General features: G+C 44.5%; 1 protein-coding gene across 1 annotated transcript in view; it reads right to left on the bottom strand.

The window, feature by feature from the left end:
• Window positions 1–351: 351 nt before the first annotated feature.
• The window catches only part of TSFM (Ts translation elongation factor, mitochondrial), a 37,465-nt gene continuing 18,930 nt past the window's right edge, over window positions 352–18,886 (bottom strand). Inside the window, exons 4-6 of the mRNA XM_075334485.1 lie at window positions 15,295–15,417; window positions 7,854–7,932; window positions 352–3,187 (exon numbers count right to left, since the gene is read on the bottom strand). Coding sequence (XP_075190600.1) covers window positions 2,760–3,187; window positions 7,854–7,932; window positions 15,295–15,417 — 630 coding nt within the window. The 3' untranslated portion in view covers window positions 352–2,759. The remainder of the gene's footprint in view (window positions 3,188–7,853; window positions 7,933–15,294; window positions 15,418–18,886) is intronic.

Here is an 18,886-nt window from a genome sequence, read left to right as displayed (position 1 = left end):
TGGAATAGTACTAGATATTCGAAACAAATAACCCGAATATTTAGTATTCGCTCATCACCAATTATTTCCCCTCTATAAATCACTTATAAGGTCATATCTAGAATATGGGATCCAGTTTTAGGCTTCACATTTTCTAAAGACTATACGAAAGTCAGAGTCAGTTCAAAGACGGGTAACTAAATTAAAAGGAATGGAAGGCCTTCCGTATGATGAGAGGTTGGAAAAGTTGAGCTTATTTAGCTTAGAAAAAAAGACGTCTCAGAAGAGATTTCATTTTTATGTATAAATACATGTGTGGTTAATATAAAAGGACTGGCACATGACTTCCAAATACAATACTAAGGACCAGGGGGCACTTATTGAGAGTGGAAGAAAGGGGATTCCTGCAGCTAAATATGAAAGGGTTCTTTACAGTTACAGCAGTCAGACTGTGGAATGCCCCTCCACAAGAAGTAGTGATGGCAGACACTATAACAACTTTTAAAAAAAGGCTGAAAGATTTCCTGAACACAAATAGCATTGTGGGTTATGTATTATCTTGTGACAAAGAATGTATAATTGGTGAAGAAAGGATGAACTTGATGGACATAGTTACATAGGTTTGAAAAAAGACCTAACGTTCATTACTCACAACAGAACCCCCATATATGCCTGTAAAGGAGCTGGATACCACAATGTATCATGATCAATCAATAAAGGTAAATCATAAAACATGATTTGATGGGCCCGTCACCAATACTGCCAGATACCAGGTTAGTCTAAGTGGAGAATTGAGGCAAATATCTCATCACTGCCATACTAGGTCTGGTAAAGGGACACTCAACCTGAAAATGTAACTATATAGGGCGAGTATATAGACATCTGGTGCCCTCCTCTTGAACGATCATGTTGTTCCTTAAGGCTTTGAGTTATCTGTATGTACACCATGTTCCAAATTATTATGCATATTATATTTTTCTCTGATTTTCCTAAATGGTCGGTGCAAATGACAGTCAGTCTAATAAAAGTTATCACCAGTTAGAGTATACATCGAATTTTATTGAAGAAACCTTCCAATGATAACAGTATAATCTTGAAAATTAAAAAAAAAACCTCAAAATGCACTGTTCCAAATTATAGGCACAGTAGAGTTTATAAACATTTTATATGTTTTAAAGAACTGAAGATGCTCATTTGTGGAATTTGCAGCATTAGGAGGTCACATTCACTTAAATAAAAAGCTATTTAAATCCAAAACATCCTAACAGGCCAAGTTCCATGTTAACATAGAAGCCCTTCTTTGATATCATCTTCACAATTCTTGCATCCATTGAACTTGTGAGTTTTTTGAGAGTTTCTGCTTGAATTTCTTTGCGTGATGTCAGAATAGCCTCCCAGAGCTGCTGTTTTGATGTGAACTGCCTCCCACCCTCATAGATCTTTTGCTTGATGATACTCCAAAGGTTCTCTATAGGGTTGAAGTCAGGGGAGGATGGTGGCCACACCATGAGTTATCTCCTTTTATGCCCATAGCAGCCAATGACACAGAGGTATTCTTTGCAGCATGAGATGGTGCATTGCCATGCATGAAGATGATTTTGCTACTGAAGGCACGTTTCTTCCATGGTACACAAAGCAGAAAGTTGTCAGTCAGAAACTCTATGTACTTTGCAAAGGCCATTTTCACAACTTCAGGAACCCTTTAGTGGCCTACCAGCTCTCTTCCCATCATTCCAGCCCAAAACATGACTCCTGCACCGCCTTGCTGACGTCGCTGCCTTGTTGGGACATGGTGGCCATCCACTTCTCCATCCATCTGGACCATCCAAGGTTGCTCGACATTCATCAGTAAACAAGACTGTTTGAAAATTAGTCCTCATGTATGTCTGGGCCCACTGCAACCGTTTCTGCTTGTGAGCACTGGTTAAGGGTGGCCAAATAGTAGGTTTATGCACCACAGCAAGCCTTTGAAGGATCCTACACCTTGAGACTTGAGGGACTCCAGAGGCACCAGGAGCTTCAAATATCTGTTTGCTGGTTTGTAATGGCTTTTTAGCAGCTGATCTTTTAATCCGATGAACTTGCCTGGCAGAAACCTTCCTCATTCTGCCTCTTCAGCACGAACACGTATGTGCTCAGAATCAGCCACAAATCTCTTCACAGTACGATGATCACGCTTACGTTTTCGTGAAATATTTAATGTTTTCATCCCTTGTCCAAGGCATTGCACTATTTGATACTTTTCAGCAGCAGAGAGATCCTTTTTCTTTCCCATGTTACTTGAAAACTGTGGCCTGCTTAATATTATGGAACATCCAGTTTTCCTTTTATTGGGCTCACCTGGCAAACTAATCACAGGTGTCAGATTGATTCCAGTGATCCAAAAGAACCCTGAGACACACTACCATCAATGACTTTCATTGGAGGAGAAAAAAAAAAAAAAAAAAAAAAAATCGCTATGACACTTAAATCCAATTTGCATAATAATTTGGAACATGGTGTATATGGTTTTATTTCCTAATAAGTACAGGTTGATGGTTGGAATTATCGTCCTGGTCCCCATATTCTCATGAAATTACTGGGTCTACAGTGTGGAATTAAGAGAAGATTCAGCACCAAGAAGTCCACCATGTGCCAATAATTATATATTAAACAGACTCAAACTTGGAAACTTACAATACCACTTTTTGCCAAATCGAGAAATCAAGTTGGCAAAATAAATGCTGTGAATGTCATGTTTATTGCATATAGTACATAAGGCAGGAATGGTTTTGTATGAATCATTGAGATGGACCGGCTTCTGAAGACTGTGTTTCCTCCCCACATTCAAAGCGCACAAAATCCAACACCTCTACTCCGTGTGGCTGGAGATACTGTCCTACAGTCAGGCTGGGCTCCAGCAGGAAAGGCTGGGCCAACATTCTGGTTTCTGCATCCCCAGCAGATTCATCTTCTATAGACCCCACCGACAAAGGATTCATGCCTACTACATGCTGGCCCAGTCTCCGACCAAGTTCAGTAATGTTGCTTGTAGAACTTGTCTCAGTCTTTCTACATACAACCAGTGACCCATATTTGCCAAATGACATGTTTGCCAAGGACGGTTGGTCGGCCTGTAAAGCGCCATGCATGTACCACCCAAAAAACATATCAGAAGACACCATGGCCCATGCAGCCCTTCTCATTAACATGTTTTCTCCAAGTTTTCCTGTAAAACAAAAAGAAAAACACAAATATAAGATTAAAAAAATCAAACATACCATGAAAATTAAATACAACAGTTATTAAGAAATGAAGAAAAGTTTATTATTGTGAGTAAAAGGATGGATGCAGATAAGATGGCGCCTGCTCATGGCATTCCCAACCTACAAATGAAGCACACAGTAAGAGCATGTGCACTAGATGTCTTTTTTTTGGTGGTTTCCATCTGAAACCTGCCTGAAAAAGGGTTAAAAAAAAAAAAAATGCCAAAAAGGAACATATGCACAGCAATATAACCTAGTCACAAAAAAAATAGTATAAATTGTTAAGTATGCACAAAATATACATATTATCCCTACAAATAAAAAGTAAAACATAATTTTTATTATTGACTATATTAAAATAAATATAAAAGAATATAGGAAGCAGGGAAATACAAATTAAAAAATTGAACATGTATACAGTCATGGCCGAAAGTGTTGGCACCCTTGAAATTGTTCCAGAAATTAAGTATTTTTCCCTGAAACGTATTGGAGTTACACAGGTTTTGTCATACAATGTTTATTTTCTTTGTGTGTTATGGAACACAAAAAAAAAAAAAAATGAAAAAGAAGGCAAATTGGACATAATTTCACACAAGATTCCAAAAATGGGCCGGACAAAATTGTTGGCTCCCTCAACTTAATATTTGTTTGCACATCCATTGGAATAAATAACTGCAATCAATAATTTCCTATAACCACTTTTGGCCATGACTGTAGCTGAGGGTATAAGAATATATAGAGAATAGTGATGGGCGAATACGCAGATACCCAAGATCGGCAGGTCCAACTGGGTTTAAAAAAAATAAAACTGTTTCGGGCCCGGAATTGATCCCGGATATCTGGACGGACACTAATTCCCACATGAGTCTGTGGGGACCAGAATCTGGCGCTTTAAAATGCTGGTAGTAGGGATAGGTACTTACTAAATCTCCCGCACTGCTGTAATGTTACTTCCGGTGAGGTTAATCAGTTCAATAAGATCACCAATAAGATCACCTGAGGTCAGGTTACCTGTGGTCACAGGTGCAGGTCCGTGGGAACCTCTAGTTGTGACCGCAAATAACTTGAGTGACGTTGCTGAGGCTCAGTCATTCTGTGCCTGAAGCTCACAGTGGGCGGTCATGTTCTATTCCTGCGCACTACCACTTCAGATGTAGCAGAGCTGGTATCGTCGTGGGATCTCGTGTGGATTACATTGGACGTGGTTGTTTTGAAGGTTAATAAAGGGGCAAAGAGGATGTGTTTTTTGCATTTTACTTCAAATAAAATAAAGGATTTTTTCGGTGTTTGTGTTTATTTCTTTTCACTTAGATTAGTAATGGGGGAGGGGTCTCAGACGCCTGCCATTACTAATCTAGGGCTTAGTGGCAGCTGTGAGCTGTTATTAACCCTGTATTACCCTGATTGCCACTGCCCCAGGGCAATTGGGAAGAGCCGGGTAAAGTTCTGGGATTGTTACATCTAATGGATATGACCATCGTCGGCAGCTGCAGGCTGATATTTTTCGGCTGGGGGGCCCAATAAGCATGATTCTCCCCAGCCTGAGAGTACCAGCTCCCAGCTGTCGGATTTATCATGGCTGGGTATCATAATTGGGGGGGAAAACGCATGCCAGTTTTTTTTTATTTATTTAAATAAGGAAAAATGGGGTCCCTCTTAGTTTGATACACAGCCAATACAAGCACACAGCTGCGGGCTGCAGCCGTATGCTTTATCTGTAATGGGTATCATAATATGGGGGGACCCTACGCAAAATGTATTTATTTTTACAGCATTAGAAATGCACACACAGTGCCTCTGATTGGTTGCTGTCAGGCACAGTGTCACACAGGCTGGGGGCGCTGTCTGATTGCAACCAAACGCCGGGACTGCCAGTGAGCGGGGAAAGCAGTACATATGCCTGAAAATAATGAGAGGCCACGGAAGTACAGTGAGCGGTCTGGAAGCAGAGTTACAGCTGCACGGAAACTGGTAAGTATAAAGCGCTTGCTTTATTCTTATGTTCTTTTTTCTTTGATTTTTCTCAATGAAATCCGTGCCTGGAGTTGGTATTCGGGTTCTTTTGAATCCGTGCGGATCCGGACTTTTACAGTCCGGGTTCGCCCATCACTACTAGAGAGATATAGCAACCCAGATCTGTGTCAATAAGATTACAGGTGTATACAATTCAACAGTGGATGTGCAGAAATCGCGTTTAGCGTAATTATGTATATAGGTAGAAATACAGTTTATGGTCTATAAATCATCCATACAAGGTGCATACGTCTAAATATACCTATGCGTAGAGTTGTGTAATCACAGGTATAATAAGTATATGTAAAAATACCAATAAATAAACCCTTTTGCATAGTTATCCATATAAACATGAATAAATAAATACAATTCATAGGCTATCAGCCATCAGGAAAAAGTACATTTGCATTAGTACACCCACATGTAGAGCTATAATAGTAAAGACATGATCCCAGGTATAAAAAGTGTTTGTATAATTACCCAGAAAGAAATGTCCGTACCCCTATCCTTATAGGATTTTTTTATATTTATTTTTAATATATTCAATGATAAAAATAGTATAATTATACTTTTGAAAGTGGGACAATGTCAAAACGACTTGCTGAGCAAATATTCCATCTTTTTTCACTTCTTTGAAAGTCATGAAGAGGTTAAAAGAAGTGACTGGTCCAATCTTCAGAAATACGGAATTAAAAAAAAAAAAACAAAAAACAAAAAAAACAAAAACAACAACAACAACAACAAGAACAACAAAAAAACAGGCTGTTGACAAAGCAGTCAGAATAGACATAAAAGTTGATGCTTTAAGAAAAAAACCTGCTGGCGTTTGTCCGGAAGCAACTTTTGATTCAAGACGAATCGGGTTTGCCGGCGCTGAGTACACACACCCTAAAGGGATAGGTCCAGTTTAGATTTTCATGTCCAGGCTCCGCCCATTGGAGGTGAAATGCTGAAACATGATCTGGTGATCTGCTGAGCTATGCTTTTTCCATAACGCATTTATTTTTATGGCAGCTGCAGAAACAGCGGAGCTCAACCTTCAGCGGAGCCTTCAGCGGAGGGAGGGATTACTGGCCGAGATGGGAATAACATTTTAAGGTTATGCTCAAAATGTTACAATATCATCAAAGGACAAAAAAGTGAGAGAAAGAAAAAGGGATGTGCAGTACATATGGAAAATAAGACTAAAGGAAATATTTGGCATTTACATGCCCCACAAACATTTTTCTCTCTAGTTACTTACCAATAAAGAGCAAAACATGAATAATATTAATTTAATCTGAACAGTATTGGGATCATTAACAACAAACACAATAATTTAAATTGTTAATGATTTTTCTGTTCACACCCAGACTGAAGGGAATCTGTCAGTGGGTTTTTGCTATGTAATCTGAATACAGCATACTGCAGTAGTTAACACAGATTTCAGCAATGAGTATCTTACCACACTGTGTGCTTTTTACCTGCAATGTTTGTTTTAGCTTCAAGAGATTACCAATACCAACTAGGTCAGCTAGTCTGTAATACCCCCTGCAGTGATTAGCAGCTCACCGTCTATAGACATTGTATATGTAGAAAACCCAAAATAAGAATAATATGAATATATACCCTGCTGTAACTAAGTAAAAGCATAGTGCATATAAACATAGGGTACTTAGTAGGCACTATTTTTGATCAAAAAAGCATAAAGCCATCCCACCGCGACAAGGTGTATCAAAAATCGGGACGGTACCTACACTCTCTGATATTAAAACCTCACTATGTGTCAAAAGACATCAATCTAAATAAGGGCAGAGAGTGGCTCGGTCCCGACTATAGGCACACAGCCATGGGATGCAATGGATCAAAAAAAAAAACCAACACAGATTTTACGCAGCACTTTTCCTACTAACACGTTTTTGTCCCTATATATTGATTAGTAGTCTCGAAATAGAGTATTACAATTTACATGAAGGACAAATTGTCCAAAGATAACAGGGGTGAAGCTAGCAGCCATCGGTTAATGACCCTGATGGCTGCCAAAAATATAGGTATGTTTTAATATATGGAGAGTAATACAAAACAAACAAAAAGTTATAATAAATACCCAATTTTACAAGAATCTTTCACCAGGTTTGTATCACCTATTCTGAGGGCAGCATGATGTAGATGCAGAAACCCTGATTCTAGCGATGTGTCACTGTTTGTGCTACTTGATGTAGTTTTGCTAAAATCACTGTTTTAATCAGCAGGATTTTATCACTAAAGGATTAATAAATCTGTTGCCACGTAGCTCAACCACGCCCATTCCACTGATTGGCAGTTTCCTGCCTATGCACAGTGTAAACCGTAAGCTACCAACCAATGGTGTGGGTGGAGTTATACAAAGCTCAGCATTCAGTGAACTGGTAAAATTGTAACAGATTAAAACACACATTTCTTTAAAACTGCAGCTCAAGGCAAAGTAAGTGAAACATTGCTGGAATCAGGGTCTCTGCCCCTGCTCTCACACAGAGTAGCAACAACCTGGTGACAGATTCTCTTTAAGTATAGATATATTTAATGTAACCATCAATAGCTAATTTTTGGAGAAATAACAAATCATAAGCACATGATCTGAAGGATTATTATACGTACCAATTGTCATTGCGAGGACATCTTTAAGAAATGATTCATCTGTCTTCATTTGCAAGAGCTCCACCCCAGGCAGGGAACCCTTAAATATTAAAAACACAGTGTAAATCCACATGAGCAGAAAAGAACGACTATTGTCCTACCAGAAGGAATGAAGGTCACACAATTCTGCCCAGATAGCAGACATCACACCATTTTAAGGTGTGTCTTGCTGTAAGCCATGCTCAGAATATGGGGGCTGAATACACAAATATTAGCACTTCAACAGTGTGGTAACATGCTAAAAGGGCGGAATGAGCGCAGGAACTAATGCCCTTGTGACTAGTCCCTGCGCTCATTAGCATATCATAAAGGATCTAAAGATCTCTTTATCTATGCTACTAGATACAGAACGGTTAGGCAGGGATTAGCAATATACACCCAGAACTGCTCATGGTTCTGAGTAGATACTGCACCTGACAGGGGTTATTTTAAAAATATTGGACAATTTTTTTAAAATTTCCGATTTAAGGAGTTATACTACAGTGGAACCTTGGATTACGAGCATAATTGGTTCCGGGAGTGTGCTCTGAAAGCAAGTTACTCTTATATCAAAGCGAATTTTCCCATAGGAAATAATTGAAATGCAGACAATTCATTCCACAGCCCAAAGAAGGGAATTTTGTTTACTTACCGTAAATTCCTTTTCTTCTAGCTCCTATTGGGAGACCCAGACAATTGGGTGTATAGCTTCTGCCTCCGGAGGCCACACAAAGTATTACACTTTAAAAAGTGTAACCCCTCCCCTCTGCCTATATACCCTCCCGTGGACCACGGGCTCCTCAGTTTTGGTGCAAAAGCAGGAAGGAGGAAACTTATAAATTGGTCTAGGGTAAATTCAATCCGAAGGATGTTCGGAGAACTGAAGACCATAACCCAAAAGAACAGCCAGCCCAAAGGGCACAGGGGCGGGTGCTGGGTCTCCCAATAGGAGCTAGAAGAAAAGGAATTTACGGTAAGTAAACAAAATTCCCTTCTTCTTTGTCGCTCCATTGGGAGACCCAGACAATTGGGACGTCCAAAAGCAGTCCCTGGGTGGGTAAAAGAATACCTCAATAAAAAAAGAGCCGAAAACGGCCCCTTCTTACAGGTGGACAACCGCCGTCTGAAGGACTCGCCTACCTAGACTGGCGTCTGCCGAAGCATAGGTATGCACTTGATAGTGCTTCGTGAAAGTGTGCAGACTAGACCACGTAGCTGCCTGACACACCTGCTGAACCGTTGCCCGGTGCCGCAATGCACGGGACGCACCTACAGCTCTGGTAGAATAGGCTTTCAGCCCTGAAGGGAGCGGAAGCCCAGAAGAACGGTAGGCCTCGAGAATCGGTTCCTTGATCCACCGAGCCAAGGTTGACTTGGAGGCCTGAGAGTCCATACGCTGGCCAGCGACAAGGACAAAAAGCGCATCTGAACGGCGCAGGGGCGCCGTGCGAGACACGTAGAACCGGAGTGCTCTCACTAGATCCAAAGAGTGCAAAACCTTTTCACACTGGTGAATTGGATTAGGGCAACAGGAAGGCAAGGAGATATCCTTATTTAGATGAAAAGGAGATACCACCTTAGAGAGAAATTCCGGGACAGGACGAAGAACCACCTTATCCTGGGGGAAAACCAGGAAGGGAGCCTTGCCTGACAGCGCTGCCAGCTCAGACACTCTCTGAAGTGATGTGACTGCCACCAGGAAGGCCACCTTCTACGAAAGACGGGAGAGAGAGACCTCCTGCAGCAGCTTAAAAGGCGGCTTTTGAAGAGCAGTCAGGACTCTGCTAAGATCCCAGGGTTCCAACGGACGTTTGTAAGGTGGGACCATGTGGCAGACCCCCTGCAGGAACGTGCGGACCTGCGGAAGCCTGGCTAGACGCTTTTGAAAGAAAAAAACACGGAGAGCGTGGATACTTGTCCCTAGAGAGAGAGCCGAGGGACAAACCCTTGTCCATTCCAAATTGTAGGAATGAAAGGAATGTGGGTAAGGCAAACGGCCATGGAGGAAGCCGTTATCAGCGCACCAGGATAGAAAGCCTTGCCAAGACCTGTAAAATATCTTGGCGGACGTTGACTTCCTGGCTTGTCTCATGGTGGCAATGACATCTTGAGATATCCCTGAAGACTCTAGGAGTCAAGGACCAATGGCCACCTGGTCAAGTTGAGGGCCACAGAATTCAGATGGAAAAAACGGGCCTTGTGACAGCAAGTCTGGGCGGTCTGGAAGTGCCCACGGTTGACCCACCGTGAGATGCCACAGATCCGGATACCACGACCGTCTCGGCCAGTCTGGAGCAACGAGAATGGCGCGACGGCAGTCGGACCTGATCCTGTATAGTGCCCTGGGCAGCATCGCCAGAGGGGGAAACACATAAGGCAGTCGAAATTGCGACCAATCCTGGACTAAAGCGTCCGCTGCCAGAGGTCTGTGATCCTGAGACCGTGCCATGAAAGCCAGGACCTTGAGAGATCGACGTCCTGCGTTCCCCAGCGGCGATGGATCTCTCGAAGCACTTCTGGGTGCAGAGACCATTCCCCCGCGTCCATGCGCTGACGACTGAAAAAATCTGCTTCCCAGTTTTCTACGCCCGGGATGTGAACTGCGGAGATGGTGGAGCCTGTGGTTTCCACCCACTGCAGAATCCGCCGGACTTCCTGGAAGGCTTGACGACTGCGAGTGCCGCCTTGGTTCGCGAACGGCACTGCCTCCATAGCTGCAGCCATCTTCCCCAGGAAGTGCATGAGGCGCCTTAAGGGGTGTGACTGACTCCGAAGAAGTGATTGCACCCCCACCTGCAGAGAAAGCCGTTTGTCCCTGGAGAGTCGCCAGAGCGACGGCAAGGCTTTGTTGACACGCCACCTGAGAAGGGGCCCAGAGGTTCTGAAGAAACGAGCCGCAGGACGAGAACTGAACTCTATCCTGTAACCATGAGACAGAATGTCTCTCACCTATCGGTCTTGAACTTGTGGCCACCAGGCGCCGCCAAAGCGGGAGAGCCTGCCACCGACCGAGGATGCGGCTAGGGGAGGCCGAGAGTCATGAGGAGGCCGTTTTGGAGGCCGTGCCCCCTGCGGCCTTTTGGGGTCGTGACGTGGGCCGCCACGCATATGAGTTCCTCTGGCCTTTCTCCGGCCTGTTGGCGAAGAAAAATGTGGCTTGGCGGAGGGACGAAAGGACCGAAACCTCGATTGGACATTTTTCTTTGCTGAGGTCTCTTAGGTTTGGACTGGGGTAAGGAGGAGTCCTTTCCCTTGGATTCCTTAATAATATCATCCAATCGTTCGCCAAATAAACGGTCGCCAGAAAAGGGCAAACCAGTTAAGAACCTTTTTGAAGCCGAGTCTGGTTCCCATTCGCGCAGCCACATGGCCCTGCGAACTGCCACGGAGTTAGCATATGCTACAGACGTGCGGCTAGTGGAGTCCAGTACGGCGTTCATGGCGTAGGACGAATAGGCTGATGCCCGAGAGTCAAAGACGGAACATGCGGAGCAAAATTCCATGTGACAGCATTAAACTCCTTCAGACAAGCCGAGATTGCTTGGAGAGCCCACACGGCTGCAAAGGCCGGGGCGAAAGACGCGCCCGTGGCCTCATAGATGGACTTCACCAAGAGCTCTATCTGTCTGTCAGTGGCATCCTTCAGGGATGAGCCATTTGCAACAGACACAACGGACCTAGCAGCCAATTTGGAGACTGGAGGATCCATCTTGGGAGAATGAGCCCAACCCTTAACGACTTCAGATGGAAAGGGGTAACGCGTGTCAGTGTGACGTTTAACCCAGCGCTTGTCCGGGACCACTTCGGGTTTCTGGACAGCATCCCTGAAGTTAGAGTGATCAAAAAACGTATTGAGTGTACGTTTGGGGAACCGAGACTGGTGTTTCTCCTGCTGAGAAGCCGACTCCTCTACAGGAGGAGGCGGAGGAGAGCGATCCAGCACCTGGTTGATGGACGAGATAAGATCATTTACTAAGGCGTCCCCCTCAGGAGTATCAAGGTTAAGGGTGAAGTCAGGGCCAGAGCCCTGAGCTCCCCCGTCCGCCTCGTCTTCCTGAGAGTCCTCAAGCTGGGATCCCTAGCAGCGTGAGGAAGTCGGGGAAGAGTCCCAGCGAGACCGCTTAGCCGGTCTTGGACTGCGGTCCGGGCAGGAGTCCTCCGCCTGAGCCCTAGGGCTCAACCTGGGAGCGCGCTGCGGCGCTAACCAAGCGGGGCCTGGATGAGACAAGCTAACAGGGCCAGGGCCTGTGAAAGGTCCGGTCTGGACTGCAATGCCTCAAGGAGCTTAGAAGACCATTTGTTCATATGAAAATGGCTGAGGGCCAACACCGGTGACTCTGTCCCTGCAGCCTGCTCAGGGGGAGCAGGGGGGTCTACATGAGCCGAGGGGCCCACCAGTGCCGGCTGAGCAAGCGAGGCAGGAGTTGAGCATTGCTCACAGTGAGGGTAGGTGGATCCCGCAGGTAACATAGCCCCACAAGAGGTACAGACCGCGAGAAAAAACCTGTGCCTTAGTAGCTTAGCTCCTTGGGACGAAATGCTGTTGTCTCCTAGGAGAGTGACCACTGAAGGTAAATGTCCGAACAGAAATATATATAATATATACATGTGTATCCGGCACCCTAGGGGGACCAGCACCGGGTGCTGTGTTCACCCTGAGCTCCCCTGAGAAGCACCCACCGGCAGAATGCCAGAAAATGGCCGCCGGAGCTCTCAGGGGAGGAGTGGCGCCAGCAAAGAGCGGGAGTCTGGGTCCCCACAGTGGTCAGTGAGGGGGGAGGAAGACATGCAGGATGTTCCAGCCCTCACATCCGACGTCATGTCGGCAATCCCGCCCTTACCCCTGACAGGCAGGCCCGGGGTCGGGATTTTCACGACTAGGCCGCGGTGAAGCCGGGGACTAAATTTGAGGCCGCGCCCGACCAGCAGGCCCGGTCGGCGCGGAAGTCCACCTGCCTCCTCAGTTTTACAACTACCGCGGCTTCCGGGAAGAAGGTGCGCTCCCTGTACAGTCCCCAATGGGGACACAGAGTACCTTTAAGTAGCAGGGCCCGGTCCCTGGGGTTGAAGAGGCTCCGGTACGGCAGGTTCCACCAGGGGCTGCGGATGGAGCACGGTCCCAGCAAATGGATGACCGCTCAGGATCCCACTTCTCCCAGCCGCATAAGGGATGGTGAAGGAGACGGCCTGTGGCTCCAGCCTCCGTACCCGCAATGGGTACCGTCTGGGGTCTCCACAGTGGTCAGTGATGGGGGAGGAAGACATGCAGGATGCTCCAGCCGTCACATCCGACATCATGTCGGTAATCCCGCCCTTACCCCTGACAGGCAGGCCCGGGGGCGGGATTTTCGCGACTAGGCCGCGGTGAAGCCGGGGACTAAATTTGAGGCCGCGCCCGACCAGCAGGCCCGGTCGGCGCGGAAGTCCACCTGCCTCCTCAGTTTTACAACTACCGCGGCTTCCGGGAAGAAGGTGCGCTCCCTGTACAGTCCCCAATGGGGACACAGAGTACCTTTAAGTAGCAGGGCCCGGTCCCTGGGGTTGAAGAGGCTCCGGTCCGGCAGGTTCCACCAGGGGCTGCGGATGGAGCACGGTCCCAGCAAATGGATGACCGCTCAGGATCCCACTTCTCCCAGAGCCGCTAAGGGATGGTGAAGGAGACGGCATGTGGCTCCAGCCTTTGTACCCGCAATGGGTACCTCAACCTTAACAACACCGCCGACATAGTGGGGTGAGAAGGGAGCATGCCGGGGACCCCGTGGGGGTCCTCTTTTCTTCCAACCGACAACTAAGTTATGAGAATGCATGAGTGGATGTGTGCCTCCTTCCACACAAAGCATAAAACTGAGGAGCCCGTGGTCCACGGGAGGGTGTATAGGCAGAGGGGAGGGGTTACACTTTTTAAAGTGTAATACTTTGTGTGGCCTCCGGAGGCAGAAGCTATACACCCAATTGTCTGGGTCTCCCAATGGAGCGACAAAGAAAATGTGTACTGCATTTAATGAAACTTATTACAGTAATACAAAATAATGTACTGTAGTCATAAAATTATTACAGTACACTAATACAAAATACTGTACAGTAAAAGCATATAAAGCAAATTAAACTGCATATTAGCTTACAATAGAATTGTTGGTGTGCGGGAGAGAAAATGATGTATAAATATGACAACCTTTCTTCTAGTACAATACACAAAAAACACACCCCAAATCTATTCTCCCCTAAACCACGAGCAGTTCTGGGTGCATATTGCTAATCCCTGCCTAATCGTCCCTGTATACACTAGCATAGATAAAGAGATCTTTAGGAAAAGTATTTCTAAAGATCTCTTATTATATGCTAATGAGCGAGGGGACTAGTCCCCTGGGCGTTAGTTCCCCAGCCAGTCGGCTCCATTAGCATGTTAGTATGTCCCTGTCGGCGTGCTAACAAGCTAATGAATGTGCAGCGTCAGAGAATGATCTCACTCCCCTCCCCGCCGCCATTGCGTCCGACGGGGGATTTCAGCTCAGTGTACATGACCCCGGAGGTTCGGTCATGCGCACTACTTCAGTTTGAAGCCAGGACGCGTACAACCGGCTACATAGTGCGTATGACCCAAACTCCGGGTGATGCGCACTGAGACGAAATCCAGCGGCGGGCGGTGATGATCATCCTGTGACACTGCGCATTCATTAGCATGTTAGCATACCCACTGAGGCGTACTAACATGCTAATGGGGAACTAACGCCCTTGGGACTAGTCCCTGCGCTCATTAGCATACGATATAAGATCTCTAGAAACACTTTTTCTAAAGATCCCTTCATCTATGCTAGTGTATACAGGGACGGTTAGGCAGGGATTAGCAATATACACCCAGAACTGCTCATGGTTCTGGGTACATATTGGACCTGACAGGTTCCCTTTAAACCAAGTTACAAATTTGTAAGAAGCTTTGCTTGTCTTGCAAAACGCTCTCAAACCAAGTTACTCTTAATCCAAGGTTCCACTATACTCTGAAATATATTGCTCAAATAAAAAAAAAAAAGAAACTATATATGTTTTAATGTAAGAAATGTGCCAAGCACAAAATCACCGTCATTAGCAAAAAGGGGGAAAAGTGGAAACCTCTCTGGCTCACATTTCACCATTGCTACAGGGATAAAGCTGAATATAGAATTGTGGGGTTTTTGCCTTCATTGTGGTTTAGCGGCATTTCGGGCCAAGTAACTAAATATACTCTCTATAGATTTCTTTAATAAAATCAAAGCGCAGAGATCTCTTATCGGATGGTTTTGCTGCATGATATGGCTGAATAGATCAATGCTCCGGAGCTTCCTATGTGATGATCGTGTGTTACTGGCTCCATCCTCGGAATGCAGACTAATGAAAGCTTCATACGAGCCTATTCCTGGGAATCTAGGACAAGTGGGGTAAAGGTTACCTTTGAATAAGAAGCCTGGCGCTGCTCTCCGCTCCGGCAATGTCTCAGAGTACACAGTGCTGCCTGCTGAACCAACTGCTGAAACTTCACATTTCGGGCCACAAAGTCGGTCTCACAATTCACCTGGGAACAAAGATTTATAATGTGTCTGTGAGTTGTACAACTTGTACAATGGACGATCTGCCCTGAGCACTTACATTATTACCATCAGATCTGAATACAACAAAACCCTAACGCACAGACATCACAGACCGCACGCTGCAAGGTCAGAGGCGGCAGAATTCATCTGTCAGCAGCGAACAAGCAGCAATTACACTGAGACATGTGACTGGTCACTTCCTCAATTGTCACATCTGCATCAACTAAATATCCAGCGTTTTGGGGATTACCAACCCCCAAACATGGAGCATTACACCAATGTTTACTAGGAAACCCCCACGAATAAGGCTAGGTTCACATTTCCGTTGTTTTGCATCAGTCACATGCGTTGCTTGACGCATGTGACTGATGCGTTGTACAACGGATGACAAAGAACCGAATTCATTGTCGGACTCCGTTGTGTGCGGGGGAGGGAGCCGAGCGGTGCCTTGGCGCTGAGGACATCAGTGCCGCGGGGACTGCAGGGCTGGGGACAGGTAAGTGTGTGTGTACAAATGCAGAGTGCAGGAGGGGGCAGAGCCGAGCGGGGAAGTGTCGGCCTCCCTGCACACGTATCCAGGGTAAATATCGGGTAACTAAAAGCAAAAGCACTTTTTGCTTGGTTACCCGATATTTACCTTGGTTACCAGCGTACACCGCTTAGCGCTGGCTCCCTGCACACGTAACCAGTGTAAATATCAGGTAACTAATCAAAGCGCATTGCTTAGTAACCCGATGTGTATCCTGGTTACGTGTGCAGGGAACCAAAGAGAGCATGCGCAGCGAAATCCTACGGATTGCGCTGCTCAAAAAACATTACAGGCTGCATTCCTTTCGCCCCACGGTCAGTCGTTCCACGACTGATCAGTCAGGCGGAGGGTGCAACGCAGCATCATCAGTCACAATCCTCAGTTTATACAAGTCGATGGGAACAACGGAATCCGCCAAACGCATAACGTTGTTTACCAGAGCAACGGATTGTGACTGATACAATTTAACGGAAGTGTGAACCTAGTCTAAGTCGTAGGGTGCAAAGGCTGCTTTGGATGTGGGTTCTAACCCTTTAACCACAGTAAATCTTCCTTTTTGCACAAAAAAAAAAAAAAAAAACACTTCTTCCAAAAGTCATAACTTTATATTTTCATCAACATTCTTGTATTAGAATTTTTTTTATTTTTACTTATAATTAATTTTACCATATAATGTACTAAAAATGTAACAAGCACAATGTCTGCGGGATTGTGTAATTAGGGTTAACAGGAAAATTCAAAAATCCCAGATTTTATTGATTATTAAATTAAAACCAGCCAAGTGAAAAAAACACCATAGCAAAAAAATTAATCAAGGGTAGTTATACACTGGGACTACCAACAGGGCCACGGATCTAGTAGGCAGCGGGTAGCAGTAGAAGCAGAAAGCAGTTATATATACAAACACAGACCCTTGATTGGGACCGTGGATAATAACAGCCCTATTGATACCCTAGGACTCGCTCTTACCTTGCAACGAAGGGTATGACACCCTAACTTAGCCTGGCGCCCCCGTTTCTCGTCGACTCACCCTACTGTGCCTTGGTGTAGCTCTATATACGGTATAGTGTAGTGCACTGAAACATGAAATCCACAGTGGGCACAAGGGAGGAGAAATTCTCTCCAATCGAGTGCCCTACAAAAAAACAAGGTCAATGTTATAATAAACAAACCAGAGCTCTACCCTATACACAAAGCCCTTGTGGACTAATGTGACTGAACCGACCAAAGATATAAAATATGGGAACAACGCATGCTGAAATCCCCAAATATGCGCCGACAATAAGGGAAGTGAACCTTTGTAGCACTATGTATCTATTATCAATATGCACAATTTGCTAAAATTCTGCTTGTGTTTTGGGGACTATATAATATACCATATAATGTACTAAAAAAAAAACAAAAAAAAAAAACAGCAAAAAGTGTGGCAAAAAGTATTTTGGGTCTTGTTTTCATGGTGCTCTACAAAATTAGTTTAGGTTATTTTGTATATAGTGGCTTAAGAAAAATGTATGAATTACACTTGGGAACAATTTGAAAAAAAAGTTTGTTGAGTTAGGTTTTTGAGCTGATTTATACTAAAATTGGCATGCCGATTCCAAAAATGTAGTCAGTTTTTTTCTATCACGTCAAGTTTTTCCCTCTTCAACTTACCTGCCATAGAAGCACAATTGCACTAATTTCTGTAATAAGACTTGTTATCTGAGTACAATTCGACTCATATAGAGCTACGTGGCAACTTGTAAGAGTAGTCACAACTGAGACAGTGTGGTGAGAAGTGTGTGCAGCTCCCAATACGTCATAATTATCAATATCTTTACACAAAAAATGTATCATAGTAGGAATAAATAGGATTTGTGATAGCTTTTCTCTTTACATTGGGCGCTTAGTTGTAATTTATATATCGTTTATGATTTTTTTCTTTGTTAGTTTTCAAAGCTTGTAACTTTCCATCTCAGTGTTTTATTTACTTATGTACATATTTCCTTTGTTTCAGATCATGTCTGCTCCTTCTTCCTCTCGTCGTAAATGCCTAAACAACCCTGACTCCTTCTGCTATAATTGTAGTGTTTTCACCATTCCAGTTCAAAGGGCAAACATCAGTGCATTTGTCAAACAAGCATATTTTGCATATTTTAAAGTAAAACTCGGTGATCAAGATAAGCCATGGGCCCCTCACATAGTGTGCAAGCAGTGTGTCGAGAGTTTACGGATGTGGACCAAAGGAACACGTGAAAAGTTGGCATTTGGTATCCCCATGGTGTGGAGAGAGCAAAAAAGTCATTCCACAGACTGTTACTTCTGTTTAGTGAAAACATCAGGATTTAACAGGAAAAATAAAAGTAAAATAGAATATCCAAATCTACCGTCAGCTATCAGACCAATGCCTCATTCAGCTGAAATTCCAGTGCCAGTGAACAGCGACCATCTCTAGAAGTTCTGAGTGATGTTGACGAACACAGTGACAGCAATGATGCAGAATTTGAAATTCACAAGGATTCAGTTCGTAAGGGATTTGATCAGAGTTAAATGATTTAGCACGTGAATTGGGCTTATCAAAAAATGCTTCAGAATTACTAGCATCAAGGCTGAATGAGAACAGTTACTTGAACAAGGAGCGAAGGTATCATACTTTCGTACTAGAGAAAGTACATTTTTGCAGTACTTTCGGTGTGACAGCGGTTTTGTGTTTTGCCATAATATTCCTGGTTTACTACAAGAATTAGGGCTTTCAATGTACAATCCAAACGAATGGCGACTGTTTATTGATAGCTCAAAGCGGAGTCTTAAGTGTGTCCTTCTACACAATGGCAATTTATTTGGTGCAGTCACTATTGGGCATTCTGTCTCTCTTCGTGAAGAACATGGAGATGTAAAGAGAGTTATTGAGTTATTGAAATATGACACACACAATTGGATCATCT

The sequence above is a fragment of the Anomaloglossus baeobatrachus genome, chromosome 2 (genome assembly GCF_048569485.1).
Source record: "Anomaloglossus baeobatrachus isolate aAnoBae1 chromosome 2, aAnoBae1.hap1, whole genome shotgun sequence".
NCBI classification, from domain to species: domain Eukaryota; kingdom Metazoa; phylum Chordata; class Amphibia; order Anura; family Aromobatidae; genus Anomaloglossus; species Anomaloglossus baeobatrachus.
Note: the sequence above shows the minus strand (reverse complement) of the source record. Positions and strands in the feature narration are given on the sequence as shown.